We start from the raw sequence: 18,325 nt of genomic DNA, 5'->3' as shown, positions 1-18,325 counted from the left end.
ATAAATGAATCCTTGCCAACTTTTCACACCAGTGAGTATCGGGAGGAGTACAACAGAAGGAATTGCTCAAATGATAGTAATCTCATGTTGTTACTCTCGCTAATGGGCAGAATATACCTGCGCAGAGTCAGCAACACAGACGACACACTGCATATTATTGATGCTGCGATGGGGATTATGACGAGTGCTGATCCTCTTATGGATAAAGACAAGGTTTACAAAAGCCTAGATGTAATCCCCTTTACAACACCTAAAACAATACATGGCCTGTTGTGCATATTGCTGACACCTATAACAAAAAGCTAAAAAGTTAAGGTAACCATTACAACAAAAACACTGACATTATTGCATACACAAAATCAGACAAATACCAGTTACAAAAGAGAAGGGTAACTATGGAAGAGAAGGGTAACTATCGGTAACAAAATATTGCACTGTTATCCCTAACTTGAAACAAAGAACCCTAAACACTGACTGATTTTTTCTTAAAAATGAGATCATCAAAATGTTTTTCAAGAATGTACTGCAGAATTGAGGAAGGAACGACTTATTGAAAATTGTACAAATATATACAATTTTATACCAAAACAAGTCGCGTAAGGCGAAATTACTACATTTAGTCAAGCTGTGGAACTCACAGAATGAAACTGAACGCACTGCATTTTTTCACAATGACCATAGTCCGCCGCTCGTGCAAAAGGCAGTGAAATTAACGAGCCTGTTTAGCGCGGTAGTGGTTGCGCTGTGCTGCATAGCACGCTTTTCTGTACCTCTCTTCGTTTTAACTTTCTGAGCGTGTTTTTAATCCAAACATATCGTATCTTAGCACGCTTTTCTGTACCTCTCTTCGTTTTAACTTTCTGAGCGTGTTTTTAATCCAAACATATCGTATCTATATGTTTTTGGAATCAGGAACCGACAAGGAATAAGATGAAATTGTTTTTAAATCGATTTCGGAAATTTTATTTTAATCATATACAATGGGAGGCCTCCGTTGTTGTTCTCAGGGAATTGTAGGTTTTACCTGTTATCCGAAAATCATGGCAAAATATGTTCAAAGACAATTCCAGATGGTTCATAGATGGTTGCGTGGTGCTTGACTCGATTTCATCACAACAGCAGTGGTCTGAAAACAAACTGCTATAGACAAATGTTCAACTTAAAGATATATGTAACCAAAAATGCAATGTAACTTACACAGTGTAGAATAGCGCCTTTTCCGTTTTTCCCATGAAGATAAAAACCTTTCTTATCGCCTTTGTCGCATTCATTAACAGAGGATTAGACATAACGTTTATCATAAAACACCAACTATGCGCGGAAATGTGTGAAAATCACTACTGAGATTTCAATGTCTTTTCAATATGGCGGCCCAAAAATATGTAAGTGTGGTGCAATATTGTAACATCCGGATTCATATCCCCGCTGGAGATAACACGGATGTCAGCTCATTTCTAACAAGCAGCGTTGACAAGTTGTAAACCATCAGTTTCTGGTCACAGACACCATACTTTTACACACAGTACAAACACCCTTTTGTTTAAACACTCACTGCTTGAGAACATCCTAGGTGCCCTCCGTAAAGAGCGAGCATTTTTCAAAGAATTTATTTTTGCGTGGCCAGCCGGATTTACAATGAGACAAATCGGACTGTTTTGGCGCTAGACCTAACTTTTAAAATGTCAATAATAAACTGACAGATTGTTACACAAACATTCTTAAATCATAAAATAATTCTTTTTTCATCAAGACAAGATCAGTACAATTCGAAGTTTTGAAAGTTTGAAAAAAAAGGGATCAGTTATTCTCGATCTTCGGGGAAGTTTATCCGAGATTTTTTTAATGTAGTCTCAGCAATGACTGGTCTCTGGTGTTGATCTTTTAGTTTGATGCCTACAGATTGACTAAATGTTTTTATATCGCTTCACGCGACTTGTTTTCTCTCTCGCGAATCCACCCTTGCAGGGCCCCACATGCAGAAAGAGATGCTCGCGGCGCCACTATTTTGACCGCGCAAGGGCCCGTTACTCTGCAAGTCTTTCAGAGAGGTGTCAGACGAAAGTTTCTCAACAAGTGCGGCGAAGTGTGGAGGGATGGCTGCGGATGCCTGTAGCCAGTGTAGGTCTGTTTTTCGTGCAAGATGCGGGATGATGTTGCTTGTACGACACAGTTAACGGATACAGATCGATTGCAGTATGCCTGGGTGGCGACCGCACTGTCTCAGGGGATCCATCTACGAAACACGTGAGTTTATACTGATGCACTGATGCAGAGAATGTGCGGTTGTGCATGATTTTCTCAGTTTCAAGACTGTGGGTGTCAGTCGGTGCAAAAAAATCTCACTTTTTCTACTGCATGTACACTTACCAACACGGCTGACGGCACCGTCCGAAGTGACGTTCCTGAAGCTTTACAAGGAAGCCTTACTTTATAACGTTGCTGAGGTTCCGAATGTTTTCTGCAGCAGTAGTAACTTGGGCCATGCAAACTTTGCAAAACTAGCATGATGGGTCAATGCCAGTGTTGGTTTCCTGCGGTGTATGTGTGTCACTGTGTGTGTGTGTGTGTGTTTGCCTGTGTGTTTGTGTGTGTGTGTTTGCCTGTGTGTGTGTGTGTGTGTGTTTGCCTGTGTGTTTGTGTGTGTGTGTGTGTTTAGCGGCACTAGAGAATTTTATGAACATAAAACACTGATCTGAACAAATGTTATAGTTTCATGTCTATAGTTCTTTCTTTCCTTCTTTTTATCTTTCTTTCTTCATTTTTGAACACTGTGCAAAATTCAGATTGGTCTAGTTTTGCTTTTTAAACTATTTAGTTATATTGGGAAAAAAATCATATCCCACACAAAGATACTGAATGATGTGGATCCCAAAATACACACACAGGATAGGCAGACACTTTAAAAGCTGTTTTGTAAAGGTTCACTGACTTTCCCTGCAATCCAAAGAATTTTGCCCTGCGGGAATATAAAAGTGTTGGTGTGACAGCCAGATCATGCCAAGTAATAGAATAAGAATCAGACACACCTAATTTTTATATTTAGTCAAGTTTTGACTAAATATTTTAACATCGAGGGGGAATCGAAACGAGGGTCGTGGTGTATGTGCGTGTGTCTGTGTGTGTGTCTGTGTGTGTGTAGAGCGATTCAGACTAAACTACTGGACCGATCTTTATGAAATTTGACATGAGAGTTCCTGGGTATGAAATCCCCGAACGTTTTTTTCATTTTTTTGATAAATGTCTTTGATGACGTCATATCCGGCTTTTCGTGAAAGTTGAGGCGGCACTGTCACGCCCTCATTTTTCAACCAAATTGGTTGAAATTTTGGTCAAGTAATCTTCGACGAAGCCCGGGGTTCGGTATTGCATTTCAGCTTGGTGGCTTAAAAATTAATTAATGACTTTGGTCATTAAAAATCTGAAAATTGTAAAAAAAAATAAAAATTTATAAAACGATCCAAATTTACGTTTATCTTATTCTCCATCATTTGATGATTCCAAAAACATATAAATATGTTATATTCGGATTAAAAACAAGCTCTGAAAATTAAATATATAAAAATTATGATCAAAATTAAATTGTCCAAATCAATTTAAAAACACTTTCATCTTATTCCTTGTCGGTTCCTGATTCCAAAAACATATAGATATGATATGTTTGGATTAAAAACACGCTCAGAAAGTTAAAACAAAGAGAGGTACAGAAAAGCGTGCTATCCTTCTTAGCGCAACTACTACCCCGCTCTTCTTGTCAATTTCACTGCCTTTGCCATGAGCGGTGGCCTGACGATGCTACGAGTAAAATGGCATTGCGTTTCATTCTGTGAGTTCGACAGCTACTTGACTAAATATTGTATTTTCGCCTTACGCGACTTGTTATATTTGTAGATCTATGTCAACATAATTTACACGTAACACATGCACTCTGACTCGGCATGCTCATTGGATAAACCAGGGCCGGACCAAGTTCGTTTGAGGGGGGGGGTTCCAACTGAAGGCAGTAGTCCAAAGTCCACATTTTGTTTTCTCTGAGAGGGACATTGGATGGCCAGGAGGGGGGGGGGGGGGTTCCGGAACCCCTGGAACCCCCCCCCCCCCAGATCCGGCCCTGTAAACTATAATTTTATGGGCTAACTCATTTAAAAAAAATAATATCTGCTATCTTGTCTGTCAGTTTGGATTTTTTGTTTAACAGAAATTTCAGTGCATCATACTGTATGAAACTATATGATACATTTAAACAAAAAGATGACACGGCAGTAACCAGATTAGTACTTTCTTTAGGAATATTTCGGCAGCGGAATATATACGCAATATATACTAGATGAATACCCGCTTCGCCGGGAAGAAGTCGAGCCGAATACCCGGCTGTGCCGGGGACCCGGATTTGCCGGGTGTACGCCGGCTTTGCCGGCGCACCGCACGAAGGAAGGGTAATACCCGGCTTCGCCGGGACAGTGACATTCTAAAAATAGTATAATGGGAATATGGATTGAGCATTGTCGACAGTGACCTTCTAAAAATAGAAACAGGAATATGGATTGACGCCACGCGAAGGAAGGGAGATAAACACTGAAAACACTGGAGAAGATAAGGAAGAGTTACTGGGAATGGATCCAGAGAAAAACCAAAATCGGTTCAGCGCTGCGCGCTGAGAGCACGTGTTGAAATATCTCATCGACCAGGTTATGTCCGGGGTGTACGTGAATATGGCCACCAAATTTGAAAGAGATCCATCAAGAACCTTGGGCGTGCATCGCGAACACACAGACACACACACAGACACAAGTCGTATATATATATATATAGATGTACTAGATGAATACCCGCTTCGCCGGGTACAGCTTCGCCGGGAAGAAGTTGAGCCGAATACCCGGCTGCGCCGGGGACCCGGCTTTGCCGGGTGTACGCGCACCGCACGAAGGAAGGGAGATAAACGCGCAAAACACTGTAGAAGAGTAAAAATAGTATAACGGGAATATGGATTGAGCGTTGTCAACAGTGACCTTCTAAAAATAGAAACGGGAATATGGATTGACGCCACACGAAGATAAGGAAAACACTGGAGAAGATAAGGAAGAGTTACTGGGAATAGATCCAGAGAAAAACCAGAATCGGTTCAGCGCTGCGCGCTGAGAGCACGTGTTGAAATATCTCATCGAGCAGGTTGTGTCCGGGGTGTACCTGAATATGGCCACCAAATTTGAAAGAGATCCATCGAGAACCTTGGGCGTGCATCGCGAACAACACAGACACACACACAGACACAAGTCGTATATATATAGATACAGGGTTAGTTTAACTAGTAATAGTACCAGTATGCAGGGATGTTGCCACAAATTTATACCTATAGGACAAATGTCCTGAGCTCTTCGGCATTAATAGGACATTTGACTGCTTTCAGACATTTTAATAGGACATTATAATTGTGTGCAAAACACAAAATTATCATGTGCAAACACACATATCAGTACATGCACCAACATTGTATGCAGGACACACACAAAAGAGAAACAAACAAACTGAAAAAAAGACCAAAAACTTCAGCACTATCACGAAAAGAAAATGATCATATATCGCGCTGTCCGAAGGAATGGAGTTCTTAATATCGGACCATGACCACGCTCAGTTGAAAACGATAGGACATCTGACCGCAATGCGGCTATGTGAATCGGACATTTGAGCCTTGTAATTGGTCTATTAGTCCGATGCCTAACGACATCCCTGAGTATGTATTGTCATTTTCAATACTGGAACTGAATTATGACTTAGTTAGACCTTCGGATTGATTTTGTGTTCCGCAAGTGTTAACGTAGCTCAGGTACTTTGTATTTCTGTATGGAAAAGTTTTGGAAGAATTTCCTATCATAGTATTACTCAAAAGTTCAGAATAGACCTTCCATTAGGCAAAAAAAAAAAATAGTCTGTTTACGGTAACCCGACGGACCCTATTTTTTTCGCGCGACCCTAGACTTTTTTTTGGCATTTGGGGGGGGAAAAAATGAAAAAAAAAAATCTTTTGTTTTTTTTTGGCAAAATAACGTAAAAATATGGTTTTTTGGAGGAAAAAAAAAAATCCCGACCTACCGACCCTATTTTTTTTGGCCTATGTTACCGTAAACAGACCTATTTTTTTTTTTGGCCTTACCAACTAAGTAAGTAATTAGCCTGAAAATATTAAGTAGGCATACATATGTTTAAAAGAAGACAGGGCATGATAGTAAAACTTAAAGGGATATATTATAATAATGGACCATGAAGGGGGATAAGGCACTAGCTGGTCTGCACATAAGTTGACCTGGGAGATCGGAAAAATCTCCACCTTTAGTTTAACCCACCAGGCACGGCCGGGCGGGGACGTAGCTCAGTTGGTAGCACGCTGGCTTTGTAGCCAGTTGGTCGCTGTCAGCGTGGGTTCGATTCCCACGTTCGGCGAGAGACTTATTTCTCGGAGTCAACTTTGTGCAGACTCTCTTCTGTGTCCGAACACTCCCGTGTGCACACATGCGCACGAAAAAGATCCCAAGTTCACAGCGAAAGTCTCAGGGCTTGGAAAGCACGAAGACACGCATGCTTCATCTCTCGTCTCTGATTATCATGATCGTATTTGACAAGACAAACCCAAAGCCGGTGTGTCGAAGAAGACAGCCACAGCGGGCTTGTTCGAGTCAAAGTATCACACCATATCTTCAGCGTATTACCAATACCTGTCCCAATATAGGCCAACTGGTCTAAGAGGACGTTAAACCCAAAAAGTCAGTCAGTCACGCACGGCCTGGATTCAAACCCCATGACCTTCCGCTGGGAGGCCAGGGTCTCATCCACTAGGCCACAGCACCTGTCTGATTATAACTGAAAGCAGAAGCTGATGATTGATATACCAGTCTGTTTAACATATATATATATATATATCAAATGGAACCAGGTCATATTCCACCTTGCAGCTTGCATTGAAAATGATAAAAACAAAGTTAGCTTACTGAAGGTGCATTGTAGTTTGTACACTGAGACAAAACACCTGCGCAAAGACACATGTTTTGTACATAATCACCTGGTGTCAGCACTGATCTTTGCTAGTTTGAAACAAGTGTTGCTCATCCCCAGTCATTATGGCTGCCTATAGCTATTAGTATTACAGCACTGGCAGAAACCACTTGTAGAGCTCCTGAGCCATGTTTCTTTGCCCTTTCCCATGTGCACATGCAATCGGGTAACTAAACTTGTTGCTCTTTGCCTCTGAGTCTGAGCTGCTTCTGCCATTTTCATTGCTGCAGCTAAACTTGAGGCATTGTGTGCTTCAGGCAAAGGCTGATACAAGTGCCCGGCAACTGTATAACTCAATGTCTAAGTGCTTGCTAAGTATTTCTTTTATCCCTGGTAAAATAACAGGAGAGTGCGTTTTGGCCGTAAGGGGGATGGTTAATGTTGCGGGGGTTGGTTGGCTTTACCTGGAATCGATGTCGAGAAGTGTGAACTCCTCATATTTTACGTGTGTCTGGTTGACAAGCCTCATGAACAGCACTGAGAATTTGATTTTGACACCAAACGTTAAATGTCAGTATAGATTTACCCTTTTAGGTTTTGCATCTGTCGCACACTATATATATATATAGCTTACAGCAATCAATGAAATTGAATGTCAGCGTGACCGCACTATAGTGACACCCACAGCACATGCCGGGGGACAGACGCACTAACTACAATACAACTGTCCTAGCCAGCCAGACCCGGGCAGACCAGACGGGAATCTTAATTCAGATAAGTGAAATTGGATAGCTGTAACACTCAGCTTTATGACTTCCCTCCCTCTTTGAAGAACTTGTTTTTGAAAAGAAAAACAGTTTTTTTTAATAGATTTTATCTTCATAAAATCTGTAAACATATCTCCATTGTAAATTAAACACTCTGTCCTTTATAAAACGTAATTTTTCTCCTTTTTACATTTAGTCAAGTTTTGACTAAATGTTTTAACATAGAGGGGGAATCGAGACCAGGGTCGTGGTGTATGTGTGCGTGTGTGTGTAGAGCGATTCAGACCAAACTACTGGACCGATCTTTATGAAATTTTACATGAGAGTTCCTGGGAATGATATCCCCGGACGTTTTTTTTATTTTTTCGATAAATACCTTTGATGACGTCATATCCGGCTTTTTGTAAAAGTTGAGGCGGCACTGTCACACCCTCATTTTTCAATCAAATTTATTGAAATTTTGGCCAAGCAATCTTCGACGAAGGCCGGACTTCGGTATTGCATTTCAGCGTGGTGGCTTAAAAATTGATTAATGACTTTGGTCATTAAAAATCTGAAAATTGTAAACAAAATTTTTTTTATAAAACGATCCAAATTTACGTTCATCTTATTCTTTATCATTTTCTGATTCCAAAAACATATAAATATGTTAAGCTCTGAAAATTAAAAATATTAAAATTATGATCAAAATTAAATTTTCGAAATCAATTTAAAAACACTTTCAGTTTCATCTTATTCCTTGTCGGTTCCTGATTCCAAAAACATATAGATATGATATGTTTGGATTAAAAACACGCTCAGAAAGTTAAAACGAAGAGAGGTACAGAAAAGCGTGCTATCCTTCTCAGCGCAACTACTACCCAGCTCTTCTTGTCAATTTCACTGCCTTTGCCACGAGCGGTGGACTGACGATGCTACGAGTATACGGTCTTGCTGAAAAATTGCATTGCGTTCAGTTTCATTCTGTGAGTTCGACAGCTTGACTAAATGTTGTATTTTCGCCTTACGCGACTTATTTTGTTTATTAAAGGTTTTAAAATGGGTGGGAGGGGGGGGGGGGGTGTTACAGTTACACTGTAGCTGTAACACCATCCCAACACAATTAGAACCCACAGGGCTAGGCGGCCTTGTAGCTCTAGTAGTTGGAATGACAGAAGGCCGTGCAGATGAACACCGGCGTGTATTATTATAATGGGAAATCGGGAGGGAAGGTGGGAGAGGGAGAAGAATGAATGGGAAAATGTCATGCCAGACGTGACGTGTGCGCCATCATGAGGGTGGAGGGGAGGATGCAGCTGTTAGCGCCATAGTATCCGGGCGTGGAAAAAAACAATGCCATTGTGAGTGGGGTCAGGTTGTTATTTCTGCAAGGACAAATCTCTGTTCTGGCATGTTTAGTTGTAAGTAATAGTGGTACGGTTTCTCCAGCCAATTTTTTTTTTAAAGTTTTCGTGTGTACGAGATCTGAGTCAGTGTTGCGGCTCTGTGCATGTGTATCCACTGCCGACGTTTGAATGGATTTATACCACTATTTCAATGGAGGTAAGCTAAGAGTTTATTTGATACCTGTGTGTCCCACGGCCGGTGTGTGTGTAGAGAGAGAGAGAGAGAGAGAGAGAGAGAGAGAGAGAGAGAGAGTTTGGCAGCAGTCTCATGATGAAACGCCGCTGCCAGTACATCCATGTAGATACAGAAACATGTTCATAATCTAGTCACAGTAAAGCTGAGTTGTCAGTCGATATTTCCGAGTCCTTTGCCAAAACTCTACATCATGTTCTGCTGACTGACGCCGTAATGCGGTTGGGTGGTCAGTCTACACAAGAGGAAAGGAGCCACTGCCAGCGGCATCAGTGATCGAGTCTCTTACACAAATTTAATGTCAGAAACTGCTTCTTCCAGAAAGCCAGTACCGTGGCACACCTAAGTAGAGAAAAATTTTGAGCCGTGAGTTAGTCAGAACCGGTCTCCCTTTTTCTCACAAAGTCTGTGTGTATAGTTTCCAAGCTTACAAGACAGTAGAACAACAAGGGCGTACGAAGCGAAAACAGCAGGCACGCGTTTGTTTTGGTTATCAGTGTAATCCTATCGCTGACATTTGTAGTTGAAATAACTGTCTGTGCTTTTTTGGGTGGGGTGCAGACCTAATATCTTTGTGCAGACTAGCACCGCCGCGGTCCACGCATTATCTTCAGTAGACGAGAGAGCCTGATAGCATGCTGTATCTTCCGTGTTGTAAACTTGACAGCCTTTCACAGGAATTTGTTTCAATTTGGTCCTTATTTCACAGGCCTCTTCTGCCTGCGGTGTGAGCATTCGTGCTGAAAATGTTTTCTGACAGAACAGTTTTGAAATAATCGGCTTCAGATGAGCTCAGAGCTGAAGCATCTCTTTGAGATTCCATTACTACCGTTGCAGAATGCCCCCTTTTTTTATTATTTTTTTTTTTTACACGTTTTCGTTTGCGAAAATTTGTTGTGGAAAAGTTAGACGGATGGTCGATTTACAATGTATAATACATCAAAACCTTTGTTTAAAGAGTGAGATCTACGAAAATCTGAGAATGTAAACGATGGAGTCATATAATGGAGGACTTTAAGAAGGAGGATTCACTGTATATATATATACCGAGCAACAAAAGAAACGCGAAAAAATTCTGCAATGTTTGATTGACAAAATCTCGAACAATTATAGAGTTAGAATTGTCAAACCACAAAAGGTTGATGAAGGCATGTTTCTTCTTCTTCTTCGTCGTTCGCTCAGACAGCAACTCCGGAGGCCCTGATGAAGGCTGCTGTACGCCGGAGGCTCTCCATGGGTCCATAGAGTTTGTCCCTCATTGGTGTGTCAGCAGGCCAGGTCTCTGCTCGCAAGTTTTGGTGTGTTGGACAGTCCTGCAGGAAGTGTTCCACTGTCATTGGAGATGTGCCACAGGGGCACGATGCAGAATCACCAATGTGGAATTTGGTATACAGGTGATGTTTGAGTCTGCAATGGCCTGTTCTCAGTCTCACAATGACCACTTGGTCATCTCTGGGTAGGAGGTAGTAGGCATCCTTTTTGTTGTAGTCTGGGTGTTGGTGGAGCCATCTTCTCTTCTGCTTCTCTTTGACTATAGTCTTGGCCTCTTCATAGGTGACTTCTTGTTCATCCTGTGGGAGCTGTCCACCTTCTTTTGCCAGTCGGTCAGCTTCCTCATTGCCCTGTATGTTGCAGTGTGATGGAATCCACTGGATGACTGTTTGCTCAGTGGATTGCTGTAAGTTGGTCAGTGCAGAGGCAAGGGTGTTCAGTTCCTTGTTCCGTGGGTTCTGGACTGCAGGCATGTTTGACCTAGCTGTTGTGTGATTATTTTGATGCTACGACTGTTTCAACACACGAGACAAGCAGGTTTAACGTCAACGAAGTTTTGGAGGTCTCGCTCAGTCAGTCTTCATCGCGCTCTCTGGCCACTGATCGGACACTGGTGGCTTCCAATGATGTTCCTGGTAGTGTCAGTGGCTGTCTTGAATCGATCTCGAAGACGTTGTGGCAGGAAATTGCGATCTTGTCTTATTTGGGGTAATGCGAAAAATCCACCGCGTTGCATAACTGCAGTGCTTCCAATGTCAACAGACCATTGCTGAAGGTGATAGACTGTTGACATATGCACGTTTAAAGCACATGCCAGCGCTTCTGGATCATCCCCAGCTTTAAATCGACCTGGCATTTTGGTGGTGTCAATCTTGGCATCCTGGCTGTTTCAAAAGTGAGACTGGCAGCAAGCGTGCCATGGTCTCTTTTGGTTGCTAATGCATTAGTGAACACATCTCACACATCAGATTTCTCCTGCTCCACTTGCACACGTGTGCTGCGAGCGCGCATTATGTGTTTAACGTTAAACCTGCGCTGCTTGTCCCGTGTGTTAAAACAGTCACAGCATCAAAATAATCACACAAAAGCAAGGTCAAACATGCCTTCATCAAACTTTTGTGGTTTAATAATTCTAACTCTATAATTGTTGGAGAATTTGTCAATCAAACAATGACGAATTGTTTCGCGTTTCTTTTGTTGCTCGGTATATATTTATGAGCAAGACAAGTATATTCCATTCAACCGGCTCAGCGAAGGGCTATCATTGCTATGCAGTTATGCTCGATACAATCTCTGGTTTGCCTTGCCAGTGCGTAATTTGACAAAGGCCGGAGAAACGTGGTGGGTTGTTTTGCAAGCACATTATCTTGTAAATAGCCGCAAGCGGATTTGTGTATGCGTTTGTAGCTGGGAGAGAAAGGAGTTTGTTTGCAGATGTTTAGCGTGTTGCCTCTCTTTCTCTCTCTCAGTCTCTCTCTCTCTCTCTCTCTCTCTCTCTCTCTCTCTCTCTCTCTCTCTCTCTCTCTCTCTCTCTCTCTCTCTCTCTCTGCACACGCACACGCACACACCACACACACACACGTGGACGGTGTAGGAAGGGTGGACAGTATGTATTGAAGAGTAGGTATACAACTCTTGGTGTTGCGTGGGTGGCCTGTTTAAAACCCACATCCTCCTGTGTTACAAACTATAAAATAACAAGAGAAAGACAGAGCAATGATTCAAAATATTACATGTCACGCACACCCTTAATGTGGGTCATTTTCTTTCTCAGTTCTTCTCTCCCAACCCCTTACCAAACATGACACTGACAGAAAGGGACACAACTATACAGAATTTAACACCAGTTTAAACTATTGTTTTATGCAAGTTCCCCCATTTTTTCCATGCTCGCTTTCTCCTTTTTTTCTCGATCAAAGTTAGCACGGAATTTTGGTCCAAAAATGTCTTTTGGGTTCTTGGTATTTTTAGATACTTTGAACGACATTGAATTATTGTGCGATGAAAGTTTTGTTACCATCATTTTTCTTGCAATAAAGTGATCATTTTCACAGTGATTTCGTAACATTTGACTTGATTTAAAAAAAAAGTGTTGACGCCTTTTTATAAGAATAGGGTGGTTTTTTTAAATTTTTATTATAAGTGCCCTCACGATTGGGAAATACTCTTCTAGACTTACTGTTCAATCATCTTACTGTTTATTTTATTTTATTAAGGAATGATTCGGAAATTCTGTCAAATTACAGAAACCATTTCTTTAATTTAAAAAAAAAGATTTGTGCCTATGGTATTTACCCATGAAACCAAACATGTTTATAGATATATAGATATGGAGACAATGCTCTGTTATTGCATGGGGGGGACCTGTTTGGGGTGAAATAAAGCATTAATCAAAATTCAATTTTGTATGATTTTTCTTGAAGATGAATGTTTCCCCCAAAGTAAGTGTTTTACCCCTAAAAGTTGCTAAAACCACAAACCATGCAAATATCATGTTTTTCGGGGGAAAAAACGCACATTTTCTGAGGTTTCTTATTGAAGTACCGTGGGGGAAAAAAACTGAAAAACTTTCCAAAGAAACAAATTTGGATTTTCGTGTCATCTATGCCCTTAACTGGTTGTCTTTGTGTTTTACAGTATTTGTACACAATCATTTGCTCGAAGGTTTTTTTTTATGACAACTACAACGGTACAAGATCGGGATGCAAAAGAGCCTTGATAATCAGAAACGCATGCAGCCTAGGTTTCAGAGATTCAAACCCGATGCTACTATATCATGCAACACGCAGCTTACATGAACGGGTGTCCGTTCGGCCAACAGCCAATAAAGTAACCATTTCAGCACTGACCCAAGACGACCCAACCCGGTCCCTAGCCCATTTCAGGTCTCGTCTAGCAGCCGGCAGCCAGCTGTCTACATCCCCCCCTTCCCTCCCCCCCGCATTTTTATTTTTTATTTTCATACATTTTCCCGTGTAACATGCCCCTGATGGCTTTGTTGTGAGGGGGTAAAACTTACATTTACTCTCTCTCTCTCTTCTGCATGAAATGCTGACTTTTCCCCAAAAACCCATCTAACCAACACCAAACTTCTTCTGCGCTCCCAGTCCAACACCAAACATCTTCAGCAGTAGAACATCTTAGCTGACACCGATTGAAGATATTCGGCACAGTACAGGCACACTCAACTGGATGGGAGCACTGAGCTGGTAAACTTGGCATTTTCTGGGGAGAGTGGTTTTCATTAGGCCGCCCCCAGCAACGGTGTTCTTCACTCCGATAAAAGTCTGTACCTGGGAATCGTTTTTCTCCGTCCTCGGGGATAAGATGATAAAAGTGTGTGTGCAAGCAAGCTCCGTTGCATTTTTTAGCACCTTTAAATTGTTTGGCAGGTGGTTCGGCGCAGGTTGATATGGGGCCCTGCGAGGGGGTCAAAGATTACTTTCGCGAAGCCGTGGAATACATTTGAAGGGGTCATGAAATAGAAGTGTTATCTGTTTTCTTTTATATATTTAGGTTTAATTATTTTTTTTAATTGTATTTGATGCTATTTCCTTTTAATTCTTCTTTTGTTGAGGAGTATCCCTCTTCACTTTGCACGCACAGGTCTATCAAGTACAACTCATCAGAAAGAAGAAAAGAAACAAGCAGCAACAACCAGACACAATTTACACTTCAATTGATTCTGAACTTAGTGATCCAGTCTCGGTCATGCACACTTGTAAGATTGTATCGTTCATTTTTGCTTGTTGGAAAATACTGTTATACTTCATTTACTGGCAATACAGAAACAGAAAACGAATACCCCGCCCTCCCCCTGCCACACACACAGACACACCACTACCACTACCACCAATAGCAACATCGTGCTGATAACAAAGGACCAGAGCTCATATAGTCATAGAGGGCAACAACAATTGATCAAACACCACCCTACCTCCCCTATTTGCCCTCACCCCCCCCCCCCTCCTCCAATCTTTGATCCCACTAGCCCACCAAAGTTGGCAGCAGTCTACACACCGCAAAAAGAAAGTTCTAGAAAAAGAATGAAAAAAATGATGATCAGTAACACCGGGAGAGGGACTTTGGGTGACCCTTAAAATAGGTGCAAGTGGGTGGCTGGATGAAGACTGGTATCTATGATTGCAGTGTACAGGTAAGAACAGGTGTTTATTGGTCTTGGCGCCGCTACCTGTCCGCTCTTGTAACTTAACTATTTTGGCCAACTCTCCCCCAACGGCTGTGGAAAGCCAACCGATGCATCGGTGCCAGAACATTTACTTACCAGTTTCGTCAGTGTCGGTCGGTGATTTATTCCTCAACTGTCTCGATCTCACAGCCACCACGCACTGAAATTTGCATACTTAACTGGTTTTTTTCTACGAAAAAGAGCGATGGGTTACTGGTGTGTGTGTGTGTGTGTGTGTGTGTGTGTGTGTGTGTGTGTGTGTGTGTTTTTCTACGAAAAATTGTGCTCTGTCTCTCAGTATGTGTGTCGTGTGTGCGTGTGTGTGTGTGATAATTGTTCATTTTCACTCTGCAACAAAGTGAAGGTTTTTTTCTCCTCATTTTTGAGCTGTCGCTTTTTACGAGACCAAAAGGGGCGCCCCCACCCCCTCTTTTTTAAACTCTCATTTCCCAGTTACGATACCTAACTATAGTAAACTCTCACCTGCGTGTCCTGATTCCTGGCGGGGCTTTCTTATGGAGGGCTCCATGGTTTTGTTGTTGTTTTTGTGTCTGTCTTACGGTCCCCCACTGTCTGCCACAGCAGTCCTTGGCTGACAGATGTCACAACAATGCTCTGTCAGCCTTGCATCCAACGTGTACTGTTTCATCTTTCGGAGGACACTGTACTGTCTCCATCATCATCTCTATGAGAAGTTATTATCGGTACTGTGTGCTTTGCCGTCGACAGAAGTTGGCAGTGTTGTTCGGTGTTTTTTTTGGCCTCACTCAGACTCGGTTCAGATGTACGCACACTATCTGTTGTCGAAAGGGAGTGTGACTGTCGATATGGCGGGTATAATATTCATTCGGCCATACACCTAAAAGCCCACTCGTGCAACACAAACAGGCGCCTGTGGGAGTTGCAGCCAACGAACTGAGAAGAAGAGGAATTCGTCGACAGGCCCCCGCTGCGGTCAAGTCGTGTATGGAGTTTTCACACACACACACACCTTCAGCAGAGTAGCATTTTTAATGTCGGTCAGGCTTTGGTCACTCACCATATATATAGACAGTAGCACCAACTCCCGGTAATCGATCGACCAAGCAGCTTTAGTACACACGAGTTCCATTTTTAACTCAAAGCCATGACGTTCCCTACACAAGGCTTTGATAACGAACGGATAAGGGGCGTAACTCCTTAGTCATATTACAGTTGAAAATTCAAAGCGGGTCGGCTTCACTCAATTTCTTGGCATCAGAGGCTTGACATAAATTAGGAAAACAAATGGTTGGACCTATCATGGACCAACTAAAACGCTGTAGGGCAGAATTAATATTTTGATGGTATTTTTGAACGTTCTCAGCGTCACTGCAGGAAGTGGCGCTCTTAGCGTGCAGAAAGTGAGCGTCAAGTCCGTTGGTATCAACAACGAAAATCTTTGCATCTTTGAATGAATCGAAACGCACGAGTCGATTCATTCAAAGATGCAAAGATTTTCGTTGTTGATACCAACGGACTTGACGCTCACTCAGTTCTGCACGCTGAGAACGCCACTTCCTTCAGTGACGCTGAGAACGTTCAAAAATACCATCAAAATATTAATTCTGCCCTACAGCGTTTTAGTTGGTCCATGATAGGTCCAACCATTTGTTTTCCTAATTTATGTCAAGCCTCTGATGCCAAGAAATTGAGTGAAGCCGACCCGCTTTGAATTTTCAACTGTAATATGACTAAGGAGTTACGCCCCTTATCCGTTTGTTATCAAAGCCTTGTGTAGGGAACGTCATGGCTTTGAGTTCAAAATGACACGAGTTCGTGACCGCAGTCGGGAAAATCGTTAGCCGGTTGCGGTTTATGGTTGTTTTTAACGAAATTACTCGCCAGTCGGTCTCGCTTGCGGGGTCCCACTTCAGGGATGCCTTCACTAATGTCTCACTGTGTACTGCAAGTGAAATACTGCACGTGGGGAGTGACAGTGTTTCCATCAACGTGCGGGAGGTTTATTTTCAGCACCAGTGAAACTCTGGCAACATGTAACCATGGACGCCTTGACCTGTACGTCATCTTCATGGATTGCCCCACAGGCACGTGGCGTAGTATTTTTTTTTCCTTGTGTGAACTTGAACTAGCGCTGGTCGAAGGCGTCAGAAACGGGTTATATTTTCATCAGTACAATCGCTGAAAGGGTCAAGATGATCAGAATATAACTTAGGCTAGCTGGTGCGCGATTATAGGTACGAAAACAAACAAACAAGCAAACAAACCTGTGGTTTTATGCTCTCTCTCTCTCTCTCTCTCTCTCTCTCTCTCTCTCTCTCTCTCTGTCTGTGTCTCTCTCACTCTCACTCTCTCTCTCTCTCTCTGCGGAAGGTTTTAGAGCACTCACCCTTTCTCTCTCTCTCTCTCTCTCTCTCTCTCTCACACACACACACACACACACACACACACACACACACACACACCATGTGATCTGTAGTACAGCTTGGTCAGAATACTAGTTAGCTAGGCTAGCAAGTGCACAATTCTGAGTGCAGCACAACACCTAGTGTCAGACTTGGCATTCTCTGTAACAACTTTTAACATGACAGCAAAAGACAGTTGGATCCTGCCAGTTGCGTTCAATTTACTTTTGTGGTATTTCTCGCTCGTTTGAATAATGAGATTCGACCCTTTCTCCAAGTTGCACATGGTTGAACTTCTTTTTCTTGCAATGATTGGCTTTCGCACAGACCAGTCTGAGGCTGAGTTTGAAGTAATTGTTGAAGTAAAGTACTTTGTCTGATATCTCTTGTGGTCGACATCCAAGACTGAACATTGAGAATGCGGGAGCATTCCACATTCTCTGCATACCCATCCACTATACAGACTTATTGAAATTTGAGTCTTTTGTGACGTTATCCCTTTCGCTGACCAATTTGTTTTGGAACAAAACATTTTCGTTCCTGGATTCCGCTCTAAAATTGCCCATCTTCAATTAAAACTAATAAAGGATGTCGGCTGTGTCCCAACTGGTTCTTGAAAATCACTGAGACAATTTGGAAATCACCCTCCGCTTATGGTCTACATCCTGTTTAGGTTGTTGTGATTATTGTTGTTGTTGTTCTTGTTGTTGTTTTACCCCGCCGTAATATCTTGTCATATGCGTAATGCATGACTGCATCTTGGATATCGGTGCTCCTTTTAACCTTATGTATGCAAGTCTGTCTATTTAAAAGAAAAAAAGTAATGATAAAACCAAACCCAAGATTTAGAGGTATAGCTAAATAAGTGGTATTATGGACTGTGGTGTGTTAACACTAACAGTAAACAATATAACACTGGCGTTGTTAGGCAACTGCACCACTTATGATTTGATTTTTTCCGGTTTCTTCCATCTTGAACTGGTCACGCAGCATCAATGATGCAGTATGTATTTGCGGCTTGAAACCTCACCTGCGTTGATTGTGCATGTGGGAAACACCGGGTTAGAAGTGTAGAGTTGATTATAGGCTTCTAGGTAATAAGAAATGGTGTAAAAGGTGTTCCCCTCCTACCACCACCACTTCTCCCACCC

At 42.1% G+C, this 18,325-nt stretch overlaps 1 protein-coding gene across 1 annotated transcript in view; it reads left to right on the top strand.

Moving 5' to 3' along the window:
* The first annotated feature begins 2,035 nt into the window (after positions 1–2,035).
* Positions 2,036–18,325, top strand: part of LOC138964430 (glutamate receptor-interacting protein 1-like) — a 70,061-nt gene continuing 53,771 nt past the window's right edge. The window contains exon 1 of the mRNA XM_070336385.1: positions 2,036–2,244. Coding sequence (XP_070192486.1) covers positions 2,196–2,244 — 49 coding nt within the window. The 5' untranslated portion in view covers positions 2,036–2,195. The remainder of the gene's footprint in view (positions 2,245–18,325) is intronic.

Source organism: Littorina saxatilis, linkage group LG4, assembly GCF_037325665.1.
Source record: "Littorina saxatilis isolate snail1 linkage group LG4, US_GU_Lsax_2.0, whole genome shotgun sequence".
NCBI lineage: Eukaryota > Metazoa > Mollusca > Gastropoda > Littorinimorpha > Littorinidae > Littorina > Littorina saxatilis.
This window is presented reverse-complemented; position numbering and strand designations above follow the sequence as displayed.